At 36.5% G+C, this 22,770-nt stretch overlaps 1 protein-coding gene across 4 annotated transcripts in view; it reads right to left on the bottom strand.

Moving 5' to 3' along the window:
• LOC106071004 (G-protein coupled receptor 161-like) overlaps positions 1-22,770 on the bottom strand; it is a 45,436-nt gene that overhangs the window by 4,009 nt on the left and 18,657 nt on the right. For 2 of the 4 annotated variants that reach the window (XM_056041883.1, XM_056041881.1), the window contains exons 2-3: positions 10,094-11,231; positions 1,142-1,355 (exon numbers count right to left, since the gene is read on the bottom strand). In XM_056041883.1, coding sequence (XP_055897858.1) covers positions 1,142-1,355; positions 10,094-10,488 — 609 coding nt within the window. In that variant the 5' untranslated portion in view covers positions 10,489-11,231. Of the gene's footprint in view, positions 1-1,141; positions 1,356-10,093; positions 11,232-15,119; positions 15,422-17,004; positions 17,125-22,770 lie in introns of those variants that run through there. The other 2 variants (XM_056041884.1, XM_056041882.1) reach the window with 2 other exon arrangements.

The raw sequence follows: 22,770 nt of genomic DNA on the forward strand, positions 1-22,770 counted from the left end.
ATGAAAAAAAAAAACCGATAATCAGAAATGGTCTCTTTTACCTAACCCAGTAATGGTACTTTGTGGAAACTTCTGACTCCCGAGTAAAGCAAACTGGGATACCAAGACGCTTTATTAGTTAGCATTACTTATACAATATACATTTTATTGTTTCATTACATTCTTTGACTATAACATTTGTTGAGAGATAGGTTATAGCTGATATAATAAGCTACCAAATTGGGATAAGTGTGGTGCTTTGCTTATTCTTATCACTTTTTAAAATTGTACTTATAGTTGTAGATATTAGTTTTAGGATGGGTGTATTAAAAGTTGAAAATCCGCTGCCCAGGACAGACCCCGTTGGCGAAAAGATAATCTTAACCGACTACCGGTGGACAATGGTTATGCTTGCCCTGGGAGTGGCAAAATATGTAGGTCACAGCTGGGGCTGCATTCTTCATTAATCTTCGGACTCGAAGACAATTCTTATTATTAAAAGTTGGGCAATAGTTTTCCGTCTTTTGTGTGTGCCTAGCCTATATAATTGACAGACAATCGTCTCAATATAGAATGGTGCTCTGTCTTTTTACACAATAGACACATTACTCAGTCAGTGCAGGTAGGTAGTGGTAATGTTTTTTTTTGTTTTTCTTATAGGTTGAGTTATCACCCGGTGTCAGATGTAAGGGCAAAGGTCAGGCCACAAACTACAACCAGTTGCGCTATTACAACTAAAAAATGAAAACTTGGTTGCAGAGATAATTATGAATGAATAGAGAAATCCTCGTGACTGACATTTTATATTTCTCTTTGAAACAAAACTTCGAAACAAAAATATATTTTGAAATTTTAAAGACTGAAAATACTTGTCTTAACTCTTTCTCTCCGTAATTATTTACCATATTTTGGTGGAATGAACGTTGGCATCGTCAGTTAGGAGAGAGAGAGAGTTAATATAAAATAAAAGAGCGAATGTTCACATAATCTATTAGTGCTTACCTGGTTACGAGTGTCTATCCAATGTATAGGTAATGTATTTATTTACTTTGTACAAAAAAATATTGTCATCTCAAAAGGTCTAGCTGTTTATGCATAAGTTTTAAACATAAGATGAATAACACATGAAAATAAATTCTGAATGAAACTATAAGAGAGGTACCTGGAATGAAAACAAGGGAGGGCAGCAGAACGATACGGCAACAATCCAAGAGAAGACAATCCAGCACAAGCTTCTGGTCGAGGACATCATCACGTTGTAGCGCTCTGGCTTGCGGACGGCTACGTAGTGGTCAACGTTGAGCCAGGTCAGGGAGTACATCTTAGCGGTCATTAGGGTTGTGAACACGTAGGCCTCGACACTACAGAACATCTCACTGGGGAAGGACACACGGGCTTATTACTTTCTATGCTTAGATTAACAGGGGGAGGACACACGGGCTTATTACTTTCTATGCTTAGATTCACATGGAGAGAACATACGGGCTTATCTCTTTCTATGCTTAGATTAACAGGGGGAGGACACACGGGCTTATCACTTTCTATGCTTAGATTCACAGGGGGGGGGGCACACGGGCTTATTACTTTCTATGCTTAAATTAACAGGGGGAGGACACACGGGCTTATCACTTTCTATGCTTAGATTAACAGGGGGAGGACACACGGGCTTATCACTTTCTATGCTTAGATTCACAGGGGGGGGGGGGCACACGGGCTTATTACTTTCTATGCTTAAATTAACAGGGGGAGGACACACGGGCTTATCACTTTCTATGCTTAGATTCACATGGAGAGAACATACGGGCTTATTAATTTCTATGCTTAGATTAACAGGGGGAGGACACACGGGCTTATCACTTTCTATGCTTAGATTCACATGGAGAGAACATACGGGCTTATCTCTTTCTATGCTTAGATTAACAGGGGGAGGACACACGGGCTTATCACTTTCTATGCTTAGATTCACATGGAGAGAACATACGGGCTTATCTCTTTCTATGCTTAGATTCAAAGGGGGAGGACACTCGGGCTTATCACTTTCTATGCTTAGATTAACAGGGGGAGGACACACGGGCTTATCACTTTCTATGCTTAGATTAACAGGGGGAGGACACACGGGCTTATTACTTTCTATGCTTAGATTCACATGGAGAGAACATACGGGCTTATCTCTTTCTATGCTTAGATTCAAAGGGGGAGGACACACGGGCTTATCACTTTCTATACTTAGATTCACAGCGGGAGGACACACGGGCTTATCACTTTCTATGCTTAGATTCACATGGAGAATACGGGCTTATCTCTTTCTATGCTTAGATTCAAAGGGGGAGGACACTCGGGCTTATCACTTTCTATGCTTAGATTAACAGGGGGAGGACACACGGGCTTATCACTTTCTATGCTTAGATTAACAGGGGGAGGACACACGGGCTTATTACTTTCTATGCTTAGATTCACATGGAGAGAACATACGGGCTTATCTCTTTCTATGCTTAGATTCAAAGGGGGAGGACACACGGGCTTATCACTTTCTATACTTAGATTCACAGCGGGAGGACACACGGGCTTATCACTTTCTATGCTTAGATTCAAAGGGGGAGGACACACGGGCTTATCCCTTTCTATGCTTAGATTCACAGCGGGAGGACACACGGGCTTATCACTTTCTATGCTTAGATTCAAAGGGGGAGGACACACGGGCTTATTACTTTCTATGCTTAGATTCAAAGGGGGAGGACACACGGGCTTATTACTTTCTATGCTTAGATTCAAAGGGGGAGGACACACGGGCTTATTACTTTCTATGCTTAGATTCACAGGGGGAGGACACACGGGCTTATTACTTTCTATGCTTAGATTCAAAGGGGGAGGACACACGGGCTTATTACTTTCTATGCTTAGATTCACAGGGGGAGGACACACGGGCTTATTACTTTCTATGCTTAGATTCACAGGGGTAGGACACAGGGGCTTATCACTTTCTATGCTTAGATTCACAGCGGGAGGACACACGGGCTTATCACTTTCTATGCTTAGATTCACAGAAGGAGGACACACGGGCTTATCACTTTCAATGATTAGATTCAAAAGGGGGGGGGGCATACAATTCTATTTCATCCAATTGTAAGACTCACGGGGGAAGGCATATAAACTTATTAGCCTATGGAGAGACCACAGAAGAGAACATGCAAGCTTAACATTGATCTCTATAATTTGCACCGTTCGCTAAGTCGAGTTAAAGAAACTTATTGATATTTCACTCTAACGAAACACCCAGAAGTGTAAATAAAGAAATAGATCTAGGCCTAGCCTATAGTAGAATTTCACATTTCCGGTATTTCGTATGCTATTTGTCTGGTAAGATTTAAGACTATTTCACAATGTTCCCAGGGGCTCGCCAAGACCTTCCTGCAGGGAACAGCATTCAACAGCACCAGGAAAAAGAAGAAGAGGCAGACAAAGTAAACGATGGGAAGACAACATCGTAGAATGGACAGGTCATAACAGGCCTGTCGCTGGAAGAGATTCTAATTGAGGTATAAGACAGAGATGAGTGGAGAAGGGTGGTCGACAGATCTTGTGTAGCGCCCCACAACGGTTCAACGAACAGGTGAAGGTGATAGGCCTATATCCTTTATGGCTTAAAACAAGGACAATGTAAAGAGTGTTGATGACCTCACCATGACAGGCTTTGACAAGTTTGTATTTTGATTCTCACGTGTTTACATCAAGTGTTTGTTTGGGCATGTTGCCAAGGTTACAAACAATAGGAACTCTATTGTAAATGAAGCGTTAATTTGTTGTCAAGCCATTAGGGGTCACGTGGTGTTTACATTGGTGCACGTTATTGCATTGAACAATACGTTGAGCCTGTGAAATGTTTCATTGGAACTAACTGCTCCACAAAGTTACAATCAGCAAGAAAATCAAGTATAGAGATTAAAGCTAGATCAAGTATCGATATTAAAGCTAGATCAAGTATCAATATTAAAGCTAGATCAAGTATAAAGATTAAAGCTAGATCAAGTATAGATATTAAAGCTAGATCAAGTATAAAGATTAAAGCTAGATCAAGTGTCGATATTAAAGATAGATCAAGTATAAAGATTAAAGCTAGATCAAGTATCGATATTAAAGCTAGATCAAGTATAAAGATTAAAGCTAGATCAAGTGTCGATATTAAAGTTAGATCAAGTATAAAGATTAAAGCTAGATCAAGTGTCGATATTAAAGTTAGATCAAGTATAAAGATTAAAGCTAGATCAAGTGTCGATATTAAAGCTAGATCAAGTATAAAGATTAAAGCTGATCAAGTATAAAGATTAAAGCTAGATCAAGTATAAAGATTAAAGCTGATCAAGTATAAAGATTAAAGCTAGATCAAGTGTCGATATTAAAGCTAGATCAAGTATAAAGATTAAAGCTGATCAAGTATAAAGATTAAAGCTAGATCAAGTGTCGATATTAAAGCTAGATCAAGTATAAAGATTAAAGCTAGATCAAGTGTCGATATTAAAGTTAGATCAAGTATAAAGATTAAAGCTAGATCAAGTATAGAGATTAAAGCTAGATCAAGTATAAAGATTAAAGCTAGATCAAGTATAAAGATTAAAGCTAGATCAAGTATAAAGATTAAAGTTAGATCAAGTATAAAGATTAAAGCTAGATCAAGTGTCGATATTAAAGCTAGATCAAGTATAAAGATTAAAGCTAGATCAAGTATAAAGATTAAAGCTAGATCAAGTGTCGATATTAAAGTTAGATCAAGTATAGAGATTAAAGCTAGATCAAGTATAAAGATTAAAGCTAGATCAAGTATAAAGATTAAAGCTAGATCAAGTATAAAGATTAAAGCTAGATCAAGTATAAAGATTAAAGCTAGATCAAGTATAGAGATTAAAGCTAGATCAAGTATAGAGATTAAAGCTAGATCAAGTATAAAGATTAAAGCTAGATCAAGTATAGAGATTAAAGCTAGATCAAGTATAAAGATTAAAGCTAGATCAAGTGTCGATATTAAAGTTAGATCAAGTATAGAGATTGAAGCTGATCAAGTATAAAGATTAAAGCTAGATCAAGTGTCGATATTAAAGCTAGATCAAGTATAAAGATTAAAGCTAGATCAAGTATAAAGATTAAAGCTAGATCAAGTGTCGATATTAAAGTTAGATCAAGTATAGAGATTAAAGCTAGATCAAGTATAAAGATTAAAGCTAGATCAAGTATAAAGATTAAAGCTAGATCAAGTATAAAGATTAAAGCTAGATCAAGTATAAAGATTAAAGCTAGATCAAGTATAGAGATTAAAGCTAGATCAAGTATAAAGATTAAAGCTAGATCAAGTATAAAGATTAAAGCTAGATCAAGTATAAAGATTAAAGCTAGATCAAGTATAGAGATTAAAGCTAGATCAAGTATCGATATTAAAGCTAGATCAAGTATAGAGATTAAAGCTAGATCAAGTATAAAGATTAAAGCTAGATCAAGTATAGAGATTAAAGCTAGATCAAGTATAAAGATTAAAGCTAGATCAAGTGTCGATATTAAAGTTAGATCAAGTATAAAGATTAAAGCTAGATCAAGTGTCGATATTAAAGCTAGATCAAGTATAAAGATTAAAGCTGATCAAGTTTAAAGATTAAAGCTAGATCAAGTGTCGATATTAAAGTTAGATCAAGTATAAAGATTAAAGCTAGATCAAGTGTCGATATTAAAGTTAGATCAAGTATAAAGATTAAAGCTAGATCAAGTGTCGATATTAAAGCTAGATCAAGTATAAAGATTAAAGCTGATCAAGTATAAAGATTAAAGCTAGATCAAGTATAAAGATTAAAGCTGATCAAGTATAAAGATTAAAGCTAGATCAAGTGTCGATATTAAAGCTAGATCAAGTATAAAGATTAAAGCTGATCAAGTATAAAGATTAAAGCTAGATCAAGTGTCGATATTAAAGCTAGATCAAGTATAAAGATTAAAGCTAGATCAAGTGTCGATATTAAAGTTAGATCAAGTATAAAGATTAAAGCTAGATCAAGTGTCGATATTAAAGCTAGATCAAGTATAAAGATTAAAGCTAGATCAAGTATAGAGATTAAAGCTAGATCAAGTGTCGATATTAAAGTTAGATCAAGTATAGAGATTGAAGCTAGATCAAGTGTCGATATTAAAGCTAGATCAAGTATAAAGATTAAAGCTAGATCAAGTGTCGATATTAAAGTTAGATCAAGTATAAAGATTAAAGCTAGATCAAGTGTCGATATTAAAGCTAGATCAAGTATAAAGATTAAAGCTAGATCAAGTATAGATATTAAAGCTAGATCAAGTATAAAGATTAAAGCTGATCAAGTATCGATATTAAAGCTAGATCAAGTATAGAGATTGAAGCTAGATCAAGTATCGATATTAAAGTTAGATCAAGTATAAAGATTAAAGCTAGATCAAGTATAAAGATTAAAGCTAGATCAAGTATAGATATTAAAGCTAGATCAAGTATAAAGATTAAAGCTAGATCAAGTATCGATATTAAAGTTAGATCAAGTATAAAGATTAAAGCTAGATCAAGTGTCGATATTAAAGCTAGATCAAGTATAGAGATTGAAGCTAGATCAAGTATCGATATTAAAGTTAGATCAAGTATAAAGATTAAAGCTGATCAAGTATCGATATTAAAGCTAGATCAAGTATAAAGATTAAAGCTGATCAAGTATAAAGATTAAAGCTAGATCAAGTGTCGATATTAAAGCTAGATCAAGTATAAAGATTAAAGCTAGATCAAGTGTCGATATTAAAGCTAGATCAAGTATAGAGATTAAAGCTAGATCAAGTATAGAGATTAAAGCTAGATCAAGTATAGAGATTAAAGCTAGATCAAGTATAAAGATTAAAGCTAGATCAAGTATAAAGATTAAAGCTAGATCAAGTATAAAGATTAAAGCTAGATCAAGTATAAAGATTAAAGCTAGATCAAGTATAAAGATTAAAGCTAGATCAAGTGTCGATATTAAAGCTAGATCAAGTATAAAGATTAAAGCTAGATCAAGTATAAAGATTAAAGCTAGATCAAGTGTCGATATTAAAGTTAGATCAAGTATAGAGATTAAAGCTAGATCAAGTATAAAGATTAAAGCTAGATCAAGTATAAAGATTAAAGCTAGATCAAGTATAAAGATTAAAGCTAGATCAAGTATAAAGATTAAAGCTAGATCAAGTATAGAGATTAAAGCTAGATCAAGTATAGAGATTAAAGCTAGATCAAGTATAAAGATTAAAGCTAGATCAAGTATAGAGATTAAAGCTAGATCAAGTATAAAGATTAAAGCTAGATCAAGTGTCGATATTAAAGTTAGATCAAGTATAGAGATTGAAGCTGATCAAGTATAAAGATTAAAGCTAGATCAAGTGTCGATATTAAAGCTAGATCAAGTATAAAGATTAAAGCTAGATCAAGTATAAAGATTAAAGCTAGATCAAGTGTCGATATTAAAGTTAGATCAAGTAAAATGTTGTAAAATGTTTTACATGTTTCGGATGTTCCTTCAGAGTTGAAGATAATTACTTCCTAGTCCAAACCTCCCGCAGGACGACGGGGGATGGGAGCGGGCAGGGTTTGAACCCTCGACCATCGATAAATGTGAACGACAGTCCAGCGCGCAAACCGCACGACCAGGCAGCCATCCAAGATCAAGTATAGAGATTAAAGCTAGATCAAGTATAAAGATTAAAGCTAGATCAAGTATAAAGATTAAAGCTAGATCAAGTATAAAGATTAAAGCTAGATCAAGTATAAAGATTAAAGCTAGATCAAGTATAGAGATTAAAGCTAGATCAAGTATAAAGATTAAAGCTAGATCAAGTATAAAGATTAAAGCTAGATCAAGTATAAAGATTAAAGCTAGATCAAGTATAGAGATTAAAGCTAGATCAAGTATCGATATTAAAGCTAGATCAAGTATAGAGATTAAAGCTAGATCAAGTATAGAGATTAAAGCTAGATCAAGTATAAAGATTAAAGCTAGATCAAGTGTCGATATTAAAGTTAGATCAAGTATAAAGATTAAAGCTAGATCAAGTGTCGATATTAAAGCTAGATCAAGTATAAAGATTAAAGCTAGATCAAGTATAAAGATTAAAGCTAGATCAAGTATAAAGATTAAAGCTAGATCAAGTGTCGATATTAAAGTTAGATCAAGTATAGAGATTAAAGCTAGATCAAGTATAAAGATTAAAGCTAGATCAAGTATAAAGATTAAAGCTAGATCAAGTGTCGATATTAAAGTTAGATCAAGTATAAAGATTAAAGCTAGATCAAGTGTCGATATTAAAGCTAGATCAAGTATAAAGATTAAAGTTAGATCAAGTATAAAGATTAAAGCTAGATCAAGTATAAAGATTAAAGCTAGATCAAGTGTCGATATTAAAGTTAGATCAAGTATAGAGATTGAAGCTAGATCAAGTATCGATATTAAAGCTAGATCAAGTATAAAGATTAAAGCTAGATCAAGTATAGAGATTAAAGCTAGATCAAGTATAGAGATTAAAGCTAGATCAAGTATAAAGATTAAAGCTAGATCAAGTGTCGATATTAAAGTTAGATCAAGTATAAAGATTAAAGCTAGATCAAGTGTCGATATTAAAGCTAGATCAAGTATAAAGATTAAAGCTAGATCAAGTATAAAGATTAAAGCTAGATCAAGTATAAAGATTAAAGCTAGATCAAGTGTCGATATTAAAGTTAGATCAAGTATAAAGATTAAAGCTAGATCAAGTATAAAGATTAAAGCTAGATCAAGTATAAAGATTAAAGCTAGATCAAGTGTCGATATTAAAGTTAGATCAAGTATAAAGATTAAAGCTAGATCAAGTGTCGATATTAAAGCTAGATCAAGTATAAAGATTAAAGTTAGATCAAGTATAAAGATTAAAGCTAGATCAAGTATAAAGATTAAAGCTAGATCAAGTGTCGATATTAAAGTTAGATCAAGTATAGAGATTGAAGCTAGATCAAGTATCGATATTAAAGCTAGATCAAGTATAAAGATTAAAGCTAGATCAAGTGTCGATATTAAAGTTAGATCAAGTATAAAGATTAAAGCTAGATCATGTGTCGATATTAAAGCTAGATCAAGTATAAAGATTAAAGCTAGATCAAGTATAAAGATTAAAGCTAGATCAAGTATAAAGATTAAAGCTAGATCAAGTGTCGATATTAAAGTTAGATCAAGTATAAAGATTAAAGCTAGATCAAGTATAAAGATTAAAGCTAGATCAAGTATAAAGATTAAAGCTAGATCAAGTGTCGATATTAAAGTTAGATCAAGTATAAAGATTAAAGCTAGATCAAGTGTCGATATTAAAGCTAGATCAAGTATAAAGATTAAAGTTAGATCAAGTATAAAGATTAAAGCTAGATCAAGTATAAAGATTAAAGCTAGATCAAGTGTCGATATTAAAGTTAGATCAAGTATAGAGATTGAAGCTAGATCAAGTATCGATATTAAAGCTAGATCAAGTATAAAGATTAAAGCTAGATCAAGTGTCGATATTAAAGTTAGATCAAGTATAGAGATTAAAGTTAGATCAAGTGTCGATATTAAAGTTAGATCAAGTATAGAGATTAAAGTTAGATCAAGTGTCGATATTAAAGCTAGATCAAGTATAGAGATTAAAGTTAGATCAAGTGTCGATATTAAAGTTAGATCAAGTATAGAGATTAAAGTTAGATCAAGTGTCGATATTAAAGCTACAACAAATGCAGACAAGTAGCCTGCTTTTTAAAGCTAGATTAAGTATAATTGAGCATAGCTATACCCCCTCCACCAAAACTGCTTCTTATAAACGGTGGAGTCTTTGTCACGTGGTTTTCTTGGAATTCTATTCCTGACATTTTTACTTCAGGTTTCCTGGACTAATTTAGACCTACGATACTTCAATCTGTCAGCCCATTGCACCGAACGATTGAATGTAAGTAACACCAGCTGAAAAGTGTCGAAAGTAGAAGAATTGTGTAGAATGGTAAACAACTTAGAATTTACCTGGTGAACGATTAGCTTCTAAGTAAATAACACCTACAATTCACCTGGTATAAAAGTTTATTTTATGAATCTAAAACCTTTACCTGGTAAAAACCCATTTCCTGTAGACAGACAGAAAGATGGAGTAGGGCGTTATAAAAAGTCCAATCAACAGATCTGCCAAAGTTAGGGAGTAGATGAAGGTCTTGTTGAAGTTTACGAAGGAATCCGTCCAGGAGGCCACCATGATGATGGCGCAGTTGGTCAGCACGATCAGCAGTGTCACCATCATGGTGAGGAAGGTCTGAAGCGTGAACTCAGGGTCGTCCGAGTCAGCGGAGGGCTTGTTGGGGACCTCAAGGAACGGCGAGGCAGTGGACGAGGGCGAAACAATGATGTGGACTTCGGCCTCCTGGCTGTCTTTGACCGCCTGAGAGGCAGCCACGCAAGTCATGACCAGGATGTAACCAATGGTCATCGTCCTCCTTATCCCGCTCATTCTAAAATTAGGTTTTAACACATTGGAGATAATCTTTTTCTGTTTTCGCCAACGTAGAGAGGTAAGCGCTTTGAAGTAGCGTATGGATATAATAGACTTTCCTTTATCCAACTTGACACTACCTTGGAAATGTAGAATTCAAAAGAGTTTTATCCAACTTGACACTACCTTAGAAATGTAGAATTCAAAAGAGCTTTATCCAATTTGACACTACCTTAGAAATGTAGAATTCAAAAGAGCTTTATCCAATTTGACACTACCTTAGAAATGTAGAATTCATCAGAGCTTTATCCGATTCGACTCTACCTTTGAAATGTAAAATCTAACTTCACACTACATTAGAAATGTGGTGTGAAAAAGATTAACAGCCAACTTGTCACTAACTTAGAAATGTAGAATCCAGAGCTTTATCCATATCCACAAAGATAATTGGCGCACAACATTGTAATGGTTGATTTATTGTGAAGTCAAATCACCGTGTCAACGGCAATGTCACATATTTGCTAAGTCGATGTGACATAATTGTGACATGCTTGGCTGTCATCAACCCATGGCATAGGCACATCGAGATATTCTGCCTTCTAATTGAATCCCTTCTTGTGGCTGAATGTAAACATCCACAATACTTCGGGAGTTGTCGTTCTTTCAACGCCGACCTTTTGAGTGTAAACAGTTCGATGCTAGAAGTATCGATTGTGGAGCCATTGTCTTAACGCTAAGCTCATTCACTATGATTGCAGCATCTGAAATAATAGATACAACAATTTGTTTTGACATAAGATAAAAGATAATAAGTAATGGAAAAAAAAAGAAATGCATTTTCAAGAGTATTAAATTACAAAGAAAGTTAAACGGCAGGTCTAAACATATCACTTGGAATAACAGCTTTAGGAAGTAAGACAAATTCTAAAGCAAGTAATATCTTTTTAAAATCAATTCATACATTAGATTCCTACAACAGATTGAATTAAACATTCGTATTTTAATTATCACTTTAAAATAGAGACAAACAAATTGGCCATTATGAGGATCGAACCCACGACTTTCATTTTATCAGCGATAATGGTCACGCAAACCCGTTTGCGACCTGCATAATTTTCCACCTCAGATGCAAACAAAGCCGTTGTACGTCAGGGTATATTTAAGTTTTCCTTACGCATTCTGCGCCCATCTTCTACAAGCGCTTCAAATGTGTGTCCCGCGGCCTTCGTAAGAGATCTCTGTCACTTCAAAGGCAATCTGTTGCCAGCTACTTCCAGCTATCTATAAAGCCATATTTGGTCTAGTGAGATAAAGAACTATTTGGTCCAGTAAGTTTTATGATAAGCAGTATTTTGTTCAATAATTTGAAATATAAGATAAGATATAGGCATTATTTGGTCAGGTAAGTTATATGATACGATAAAGCAAAATTTCTTATAAAGCTCATAATGGTTACAACTAAAGACTTCTATCTAGATCTAGTCTATGTTATTTATTATTAGATATCACACATAGCGTGACAATCCTAGGATCATTTATTCATATCTGTATTCTATTACAGTAACCGCCCCTTACTTCGGCTCAGACAGCTCGTGTCCCAGTGGACCTAGCAGGGGAGACAAAGAACAGTAACTCTTCAATTACGTGGCACTGGAAGCAGCTGACAACATGGCCGAGATTGAGTATTGTTATGTGCAATACATTGAATACTTTAGGTATGCGAGAAACATCAGATGTAGTTCCATCTGTGTTACATGAATAAATACTAATATATAGTATACTAATTATGATATGTTCATTATAATCTTAAACTCTGTAATTTCCTTTTTGTTTATATTTTTTATTTTTCGAATTTCAAGATCCAGTTTATATTTTATAAGCAATAAAATACAGTAAACTAGAAAAAGAAGAGGCACCGATATGTAGAAATGTGTGGGCGATATAAGGTTATCTAAGAAAAAAAAAATGTCGACAAAATTTAGTTTGCGGCTCGAGCGAGATTAGAAATGTGATTTTACAGTGCTGAACGGTAAGTGCACAGACATTAAGATAAATCTTTTGTTAACCATAGATAATGAACACTCCCTATATTCCAAACACCACAAAATACTAAGAATATCTAGCCATTTACAACCATCTCCCATCAATACCCAGAGCCCTTAGTAAATCCTAACCAAAATTTATTAATGATGATCTCGCTCACTGCGTTGCTTTCATATGGAAATCACTGGTTTTTATATAGTTCCAATTATTTATAAAGACTTACGCTTTTGGTTATTTGAATATTAATACACTTTGTTAGAATTAGCACATAAAGGGCCCTTGTTTTCATATAATATGTCTCTTTGTGTGCATGAGATAAAAAGATGAAGCCACATTGGATTCATATTATGCGGTGGCCGGAGACAGTAAGACATTTGTTATTGTTCATCAATTGTCATCGACGAAGATCACTTCTGTCATCCATGGGGCTTAGAGCATGCGACTGGTGAGAACTGTTGGAATATTCGACTAGAAACTAGGCATTATACTCTAGCAGCTGGTGCTCGTAGCGATACAGTGGCGCTAAGATTTATAATTTAAGTTTCTAAAGTCTGACAGCTATTACGCTAAATCAGTGTTTCCCAAACTTTTTCTTTAACGGAACACTTCGTACTTTCTGAGTATTTAGCGGAACATTTTGCTTATTTTTTTTTAGAGAGATTTATTTCCGTGGTGGCCTACTAGTTAATTGTTCCAGTAGTTCGTGGAACACCTATTCAGGTCTCACAGAACACTAGGGTTCCGCGGAAAACAGTTTGGGAAACACTGCGCTAAATGTTTGTAAGAAATCCTATGTTGTGCTGTTCTAAAACATTGGCTACTGAAAACTAACCGCGCTTTTGTTTAGTAAAGCTAATCTCATTTAATGATTGTAGCTTCTAGCCCAGAGCTTGTCCGTGCGTGAGGGGAGATAATCAATGCTAGGTAAAGTGCACATGCGGAAGACAGGAACACAAGCTGGAAGAGAGGAACACAAGATGGAAGATAAGAACACAATCTAGAAGATGGGAACACACGCTGGAAGAGAGGAACATAAGCTGGAAGAGAGGAACACAAGCTGGAAGAGAGGAACACAAGATGGAAGATAGGAACACAATCTGGAAGAGAGGAACACAAGCTGGAAGAGAGGAACACAAGATGGAAGATAGGAACACAATCTGGAAGAGAGGAACACAAGCTGGAAGAGAGGAACACAAGATGGAAGATAGGAACACAATCTGGAAGAGAGGAACACAAGCTGGAAGAGAGGAACATAAGCTGGAAGAGAGGAACACAAGCTTGAAGAGAGGAACACAAGCTGGAAAAGAGGAACACACGCTGGAAGAGAGGAACATAAGTTGGAAGAGAGGAACACAAGCTGGAAGAGAGGAACACACGCTGGAAGAGAGGAACACACGCTGGAAGAGAGGAACATAAGCTGGAAGATAGAATTAAGGTTGTCAACGTTTAGGCCGGTCTGTCACGGGAAATTATACAAGGAGAGTTAAGGACCGTCCATCAAAATCAGACTGATGCGCTCTCTGGTCATGGCCACATTTTATATGCTTGCAAGTCTTGGACGCTGACTGCAGAGCTAGAGAGGAGAATCCTAGCAATGGAATTGAGATGCAACAGAAGGAACCTAGATATCACATTCAAAGACCACATCACAAACCAAGAGACCCCATGATGACCTGCTAACTATTGTAAAAAACGCAAGCTTAAAATCTATGGCCATATTGGAAGATCTGCGGGGCTGGCAAAGACCGTCCATCAGGGAACAGTACCAGGAAAAAGAGAAAGAAGCAGACAGAGAAAGCGATGGAGGACAACATAAAAGAATGGACGGGCCTTCCATTGAAAGAGGTTCTAAACAAGTTAAAAGACAGGGAGGAATGGAGAAAGGCGGTCGACAAATCTTGCTTGGTGCCTCAACGGTCCAACAGACTAAGGGATAGGTAAGGGTAAAGGTAAAGTTAAGGACCGAGGTGGATGGTGTAAAGTTATGAGATAGTCAGCAGTGGAGACTAAATAAGCCCTTCTTGTAGGGCTAAGAAAACAAGTGGCAGTGCGTATTTTAATCCTTCGTTGTGATGAACGGACGGGCCTGCCCTTGAAAGAGGTTCTAACTAAGGCAAAAGACAGGGAGGAATGAAGAAAGACGGTCGACGAGTCTTGCATAGTGCCCCAACGGTCCAACAGACTAAGGGGTAGGTAAAGGTGATGAATGTGTTATCTGTTCACAGCAATCGTTTCTTCAAGTGACGACGCGCGCATTTCGTGGTTCAAGTTTTACAACCTCCCCCCCCCCCACCCCACTAACGTACCTGCTGTAATAGAACATTACTCTAATAACAAAATACTAAGAAAGGAAGAAGCCAAACATAACAAACAATTAAGACAGTATTAAAAAACAAGAAAAACAAAACATAATTAAAAAAACAACAAAGTCACTGATTAACATGCATGATTAGATTTACACATGAAATGCGTAGGACGTAATTATATCATCCTTTGAAGTGACGTCTATAATCAGATAAGAAGATATTTTACAATATAATGCCAAATCTAAACTCTAGTAGCAACATTACCATCTTAGAGAAAGTATTTCAAAGTATAATACTTACACTGTAATCCAAACCATTCTAAAGAAAATGGTTTATAATAAAATATCGACACTATACTCCAAACACAATTTCACCTTCTCAAAAGTTGTACTTTCGACTAAGAAAAAGTCAACACTAGACTCCAAACACAAAAGTACCATCCCTGAGAGTATAGCTTACAGCTAGTAGAACTGCGGTGTGTCTGGGATCAACTTCTATCGATTGTACTTGAGATGAACAGCTAGTCAGGCTATTGATCTTGGAGTTTGATCTCAACTACGGAATGCTCTTTGTGTCTGTGCGTAGAGTTTGTTTACGTGTGAGTACATGTTTCCGTGTGCGGGTGTGTCTGTGTGTGTGTGTGTGTGTGTGTGTGTGTAAGCAGACATCAGACACCGGCACAGAGGGGCAATGAATGTTTAATTACCCAGAAGTCATTACACTTACACTAACGCAAGTACTTCCTTTTTGGCCATTGGAGAGTGAATAGCCTCAAGTGGTGTTACAGTTACCACCCTTCTTCTGTCGAGTCTAGCTAAACAAGTCAACATATGATGTCATATGAAATGGTTTGAAACGGATTTTAATGGAATCAAATATAGGCCAGTGAGTATAAAATCATTGGACCAGTTCTCTGCTTATCCAACAGAAGTGACATCTGTCAATCAGGTATTTTAAATTTAATTACAAAGGTCATATTCAATATTTAGAATTAAGACTTTACGAGCCGTCCAATTGTGGTTGACAAGAATCTTAACCAGAAAGTTTGCGTTGAGAGCTTGAATTAAATACTACAGAAAATATTAGAAATGTATTAAACCCTATCAGTCTTTATAATTTTAAAATATTAAGCCCTCATCTACCATTGCGATGTGAAGACTAAAGAATGGACAGGCCTGTCAATGAAATAAACTCTATCCAAGGCAAAAGACAGGAATGGAGAAAGACGGTCAACGGATCTTGTGTGGTGCCCCAACGGCTCAACAGACTAAGGGATAGGAGAAGGTGAAGCACTTAGTAGGGATATAAAATTGACCAATAAGGATTCACGTTACTCTTTCTCTTCTTCCACCAATTAAAACAGTTTTGTTTGTTTTACATGTTTCGGATGTTCCTTCAGAATTGAAGATTCTTGCATTCTCGCCCAAACCTCCCTCAGGACGACGGAGGATGACCACGGACAGGGCTCAAACCCAGGGCCATCGAGACGACAGCCCAGAGCGCATGCCACAGCCATTCATCTTCTTCCTCTCATTTCATCTTTGTCGTCATTTGTGTTCGTCGTCTATCAAAGTTTAGTTAATATTTTTGTGTTTGTTTGCTGCTATACAGATTTCTGAAATAAGCTCCACTTTGGGAAAGAAAAAAAACTTGAGCGCAATTAAAATAAAAAGAACTTTAAAAAACTTTCATTGCGCATGTCAATAATTTGTCATAATGAGTCACCTCCCTTTCCGACCGAGAACTACATACAAAATTCAATACTATGTTCCAGTCGGCCGGTCTATATTTCTTTATGTCCATGGTTCCAGAACTTGATCAGGGCTTTAGAGAATACAACAACTTACAATAACTTAGATGCAACGGAGCTAGACACAACAAGATTATACTCCATTGAATAGAATCAAAATTGTCAGATTTGCTTCCCCTTTCAATTCTACTTGCACTTCAAGATTTATGGTCCTTTTATCTTGAAATATGGACATTATTTGTTCTCTACTGAAGATTCTCAGTCGTGAGAGGCATTCAACAATATCGCAAATTAAAATCTGAGAATTAATCATGATTGTTGTCCTCAAACATGAAGGTGGCTCTTAAATGAAGTAAGTTTGTACTTTAAATATTCCATGGAACAAAAAAATAAATAAAAGCACAGATATTTTAAAATGATATAAATAGTTTGTACCCCACACTGTGTAACAAAGAAAGACAACTCCTTGGTATTGAAACGCTTCACAAAAGTGGAACAACAGAATTGACTTTACATCTCGGGTGTCAACAGGTGGCTCCCATTTAGCAGGTCGAACAATTTTAAATCTACATAACGACACACGTGAGTAGTACACACCGACCTGGGAGCTCCTTACATACAACGTCGTTAAGTCTATAACAAGTTTGTACGTCAAATACATTCCTGGCGACAGGTGTTTAAAACAATAATTGGGGGAGGTACTCAAGCACATCTTGCGCCCCCCCCCCCCCAATCTCTCTTAACGTACTCCTATCAATATAACTAAAGTTAGCACTCGTTTTTATTTTTTACGTGAGATAACCAATGACGTCATCAGAAAAAAAAACAACCCTCACCAGTAAGGTCAGATAAGACACTAATTTATAGATTTAGAAAATCACCTGTTGAAAACTTCAGGGAAAATGAGGAGGGGGGAGATTACGCGTGACATGTCTTAAATAGAAGACAATCTCTGAGTTGGATTAAAATGACTTAGACCTATGTTCAATTTAGTTTTGAATCATTAGAATGAGTTATGTTCATAAGATGATTTAGGCAATAAGAATATTGACTATTTTGTTCTGGGTATCTACACGTGGAAGTCTCGAAAATATTGACTGACTCAGTTCTTCATTCTTTTGACTCCAAGTGGAGCATAAGGCCACAACAATACTTCACCATCGAACTTTTCTGGACAATTCTTCAATGTCCTTTCTGTCACTTTTTGCTTCTCTCTCTATATATCCCATGTTTGCTTTGGGTTCTGTCAGCATTTCTCTTCTACTATGTAACAATGGTGTGGCTTCAGTCTAGAACCTATTTTGAACTATTTTCTGTTTTGCTTCGCAGTGTCTGCCCAATCCAGCTCCAGTTGCGTCTTTGCATTTCTAGCTCTGTTGTTTGCTGGGATGGCACTATATCGCATCGGGTCCAGCAGCGTAGCAAGCAACCAGAGGGCCTAGTTTCAAGACTAGGATGGCGGGACCCCTGCCGTACGTTTAGTGGAATAAAAACATCTTTTTTAAAAATAACTTTTATAAAGCGCAACTTGCTAATAGCATGCTCAGAGTGCTATGGTCCAATCTTGCTAATAGCATGCTCAGAGTGCTATGGTCCAATCTTGCTAATAGCATGCTCAGAGTGCTATGGTCCAATCTTGCTAATAGCATGCTCAGAGTGCTATGGTCCAATCTTGCTAATAGCATGCTCAGAGTGCTATGGTGCAATCTTGCTAATAGCATGCTCAGAGTGCTATGGTCCAATCTTGCTAATAGCATGCTCAGAGTGCTATGGCCCAATCTCTTTTTATGGAAAACTGTGTGAGGGAGGGATTATATGGGTGAAGGTGCTGATATTTAGGCGCTCAGTAAACACAACTCTGCTCGAGTCGGGTGTCGAACCTCGAACCGCTTGATAGGTAGCCAAGCGTACTTAGCTCTCTCGGCCACCCATCAATTTAGAATAAGACATTAAAAATGCAGAATGCAGGTAGTACAATTGTGATAACATTCAATTCAATCACAACTTTTATACAAGCGGAATAACAAGTTGTTATTTCTTTGAAGAGCCCTGTGGACCACGGGTCCGGTGGCAATGAATACCTCTGAGCCTTGGTTGCTACGCCATTGAATCGAGTGACTAGCTCTCTCTCTCTCTCAAAACATACGCTTTTTAGAATGGCCTAATAAACAGATCTATGTTTAAGTCTGTACACGCCCTTGTCTCTACTTTATTCTTGTGGTGTATCTTTGTTCCTAAAGTGATCATATTGCCGCTATAATTGTTCGACTCACTACAAACATAAGACAATTAAGAAGCTATTAAATACATTATCTGAAGAATTAAAGTTTATTTTATTGTGTTGTACAATTCTGAAAATAGACTATTTTCATCTTGACTATGTTCAGTGTGCCAACAAATCAATGAAGGAATCTATAAACATTGTCAGAAGTAGGGCTCACGAAATGTCAAGTCAAAGTGTACAGGTGTCATGGTATAGACTTAGTGTTTAATGTCACGGGAAGTACAGAAGGAACTAGGGGAGGGGAGGGGGGTAGAATGGGTGGAGCGGTCTAGAGAGAATCTCCCATTAGCACTATGACGTCACTGAGTGTAAACATGACGGAGCCATTATTTATAAACAGCTTCTGATTGGATAGGTGTACCTTAAGAGAACGGGGGGCCCTGCGGCTGGGGTTACATAATGTGGGAACAAAAAAATGGGAAATATGACAAAAGCCAGACGAACGTTTTTGTTGTGTGCATGTTTACAGTCTAATTTTTTATGAGACAGAGAATGATTGAAGCATACACCCTTCATCTTGTGGTAATAGCATGGGCCCGTCATGAAGTGATCAATTCATATATCATTCTTCTAGTGATTGATGCATACGCCCTTATATTGTTTAGGTCATACGCCCTTATATTGTTTAGGTCATACGCCATTATATCGTTTAGATCATACGCCCTTATATCGTTTAGATCATACGCCCTTATATCGTTTACATCATACGCCCTTATATTGTTTAGATCATACGCCCTTATATTGTTTAGATCATATGCCCTTATATTGTTTAGATCATATGCTCTTATATTGTTTAGGTCATACGCCATTATATTGTTTAGATCATACGCCCTTATATTGTTTAGATCATACGCCCTTATATTGTTTAGATCATACGCCCTTATATTGTTTAGATCATACGCCCTTATATTGTTTAGATCATACGCCCTTATATTGTTTAGATCATACGCCCTTCTATTGTTTAGATCATACGCCCTTATATTGTTTAGATCATACGCCCTTATATTGTTTAGATCATACGCCCTTATATTGTTTAGATCATACGCCCTTATATTGTTTAGATCATACGCCCTTCTTCTGAAGATTGTGGGTAGCATACGTTTTCTTTTCTTTTTTTTTTTGTTTTTTGTTTTTAGTGATGTTGCATTCGCCCTTCTGCTACTGATAAAAAAGGATAAATGTGACCCTATGCAATGATAGTTAACTAACGTATTGATGAATTATCATTGAATAATCTCGGACAGGGTGGACACTGCACTGTTTTATAATTTTGCATTGCAAAATGAATGAACATTGTAAAGTGCTCAAAGTTTGAATAACACATAGACAGCAATAGTACTGACCTCTACTGCAAGATACGATACCTGAGATGAACTCCAATTGGTAGCTAGGCTGGAAGGGTTAATCCTACCGTAGAGCCTAGGACGGGGAGTGGGTAGATAGAGCCTAGTTCATGGGCGTAGCAAGGTCGCCCGACACAGCCCGCAAAGGCCAGGCCAGACAGCCAAGTTTTGCCCATTAGAGAGACCCGAGAATCAGTCAGGCACCGGAGTACACCACCAACCCTCAAGTGGTGTTTAGCGCTATCCCCTTTTCGGAGATACCGTTAGGCCTCTTAGCGTTGCCTCAGCGGGGAGAGCTGAACATACACCCTTAAGTATCGCTGCCTGCTTATTTCATCAGTCGTGAGAAACCAGTACCTTGGCCACCCTAGAAGAGCGGGGTGTTCACGCAGCGACCACGATGAGGTGGTACTGAACACAATACCTGTTAAATAGACATCGAATTAGCTTAATAATGAAAAAAAAAACATTTGGTAAAAAAATATTTCTAATCGCACAGATGATACTGCCATAGTTGGTCTTATTTCAGGAGACGAAACTCAGTATCGAAGCTCGATAGAAGAGTTCACAAACTGGTGTACCGACAACTTTCTAGAACTGAATGTCACAAAAACTAAAGAACTTATAATAGATTTTAGAAAGAAAAAACAAACTATACGTGAACTGCAAATAAACACTACATCTATAGAACAAGTAAAGGCATATAAATATCTAGGGGTTATCATCAACAACAAGCTTTCATGGGAAGACCACCTTGGAACTCTGACAAAGAAAACAGCCCAGCGACTCTTTTTTTCTATACAAACTCAATAGCTTTAAACTAAACAAGAAGATCCTTGAGACCTTTTACTGCGCGACTGTACAAAATCTGCTAACATACGGAATAACCTGTCTAAACTGTTGCGACGTCTAGAAAACATCATTAAAAAAAAGCATAAAAAATTACACTCACAACATTACCACATTTAAATTAACTTTTTGAACAAACGTGCCTAAGAAAAATCGAAAAAATCTTGGAAGACAACGGCCACCCGCTCCATCAGAACTACGTCAGGTCGTCGCGAAGTGGGTGACTGCTGTCAATCAAAACAAGAACGGAGCGGTACAAAAACTCGTTCGTACCTCACTCGGTCAGACTCTATCACCTCCACTCATTGATCAGGGAACATGAAATGCACCAAGATACCTGTGTGTAGTCGCTGAATGAACTCTTTATGTTGTCTGTTGTATTTATGTGTATTTTTCTGTTGTGTTGTCTTTATATGAGAATTGAGTCCTTGTAATCACAACAAATTTCCGTAAGGATCAATAAAGCAATCTTAGTCTTAGTCTTAATGTATTATTGTTAGTCTAGATCTATTACAAATTTAATTACATGACTGATCCAAAGTAATTGATATACTTTAATATAAGCATTGTCTTTTTTTAAAGTAATTTTTTAAAATTTTGCTTGTTTTTCTCAACTGGTCAAGACAAGTGATAAGATCATAGCATTTGTGCAAATGCTCCTTCTTCCCTAGTGTTATTAGAGTATGGAATGGGTTGCCTGAGTCAGCCAGGAAAACCAGTGACTTGGCAAATTTAAGTCATTGGTTAACATGCATTACTAAATGCATGACGCGCAGGACGTAATCATCTTCTTTTTTGAAGTAACGTCTGTATTTTATAAGATAACATACTGTTCTTGCTGTTTGTTTGTAGCTGATGAAGGGCCTCGTGGTACAAGCGTCCTTTGTTTTTACTGTGGTCCATCAGGGTTTTCTGTTTACTATATTTTCTATTGATACAGCTCCCCACCGGAGTCCCCGCCCAATCGGCCAGATTACGAGTGAGGATCTAAGTCTAAGTAAGTGAGGGTCTGAAAGAAGAGAATCTCCCTAAAAACAGATTGGTGTGGGTTCAAACTAACCGCGTTGTCCTGACCCACTCAGCCACCCAGAACACTTTCGTTGTTTTTTTTTTGTCTTCTTGTATCTGCGATCTACCGTTGGAAAGAAGAAGTCGTCTGTGTGAGCTAACACTCGACTTTATCTCCTGCTCAGTGGGAGAGGCACCGTAATTGGGAAAACTTGAGCCCTTGAAATCTATAAATATTTATCTCTCACCTATAGTCTGCAGGTGATAAAGAGGCTTCATAGCACTCAATGCGGAGATAAAGTTAAATATTTATATCTAAAAATATTTTATTGTTCTCATGATCAAGGAAAAGTGAGGGGATCTCAAAATATTGTCAATCTAAAAATGTGAACACAAAGACCATAAAACAAAGAAAGACCACAAAACAAAGAAAGACCACAAAACAAAGAAAGACCACAAAACAAAGAAATACCACAAAACAAAGAAAGACAAGAAAACAAAGAAAGACCACAAAACAAAGAAAGACCACAAAACAAAGAAAGACAACAAAACAAAGAAAGACCACAAAACAAAGAAAGACCACAAAACAAAGAAAGACCACAAAACAAAGAAAGACCACAAAACAAAAAAAGACAATACATGTTTTTGTATCTTTCTTTTTGTGTAAACTCTGCACTTGTCCGATTTGTATCAGCAATGCACAAACTATGGCTAGAG

Source organism: Biomphalaria glabrata, chromosome 9, assembly GCF_947242115.1.
Source record: "Biomphalaria glabrata chromosome 9, xgBioGlab47.1, whole genome shotgun sequence".
Lineage (NCBI taxonomy): Eukaryota > Metazoa > Mollusca > Gastropoda > Planorbidae > Biomphalaria > Biomphalaria glabrata.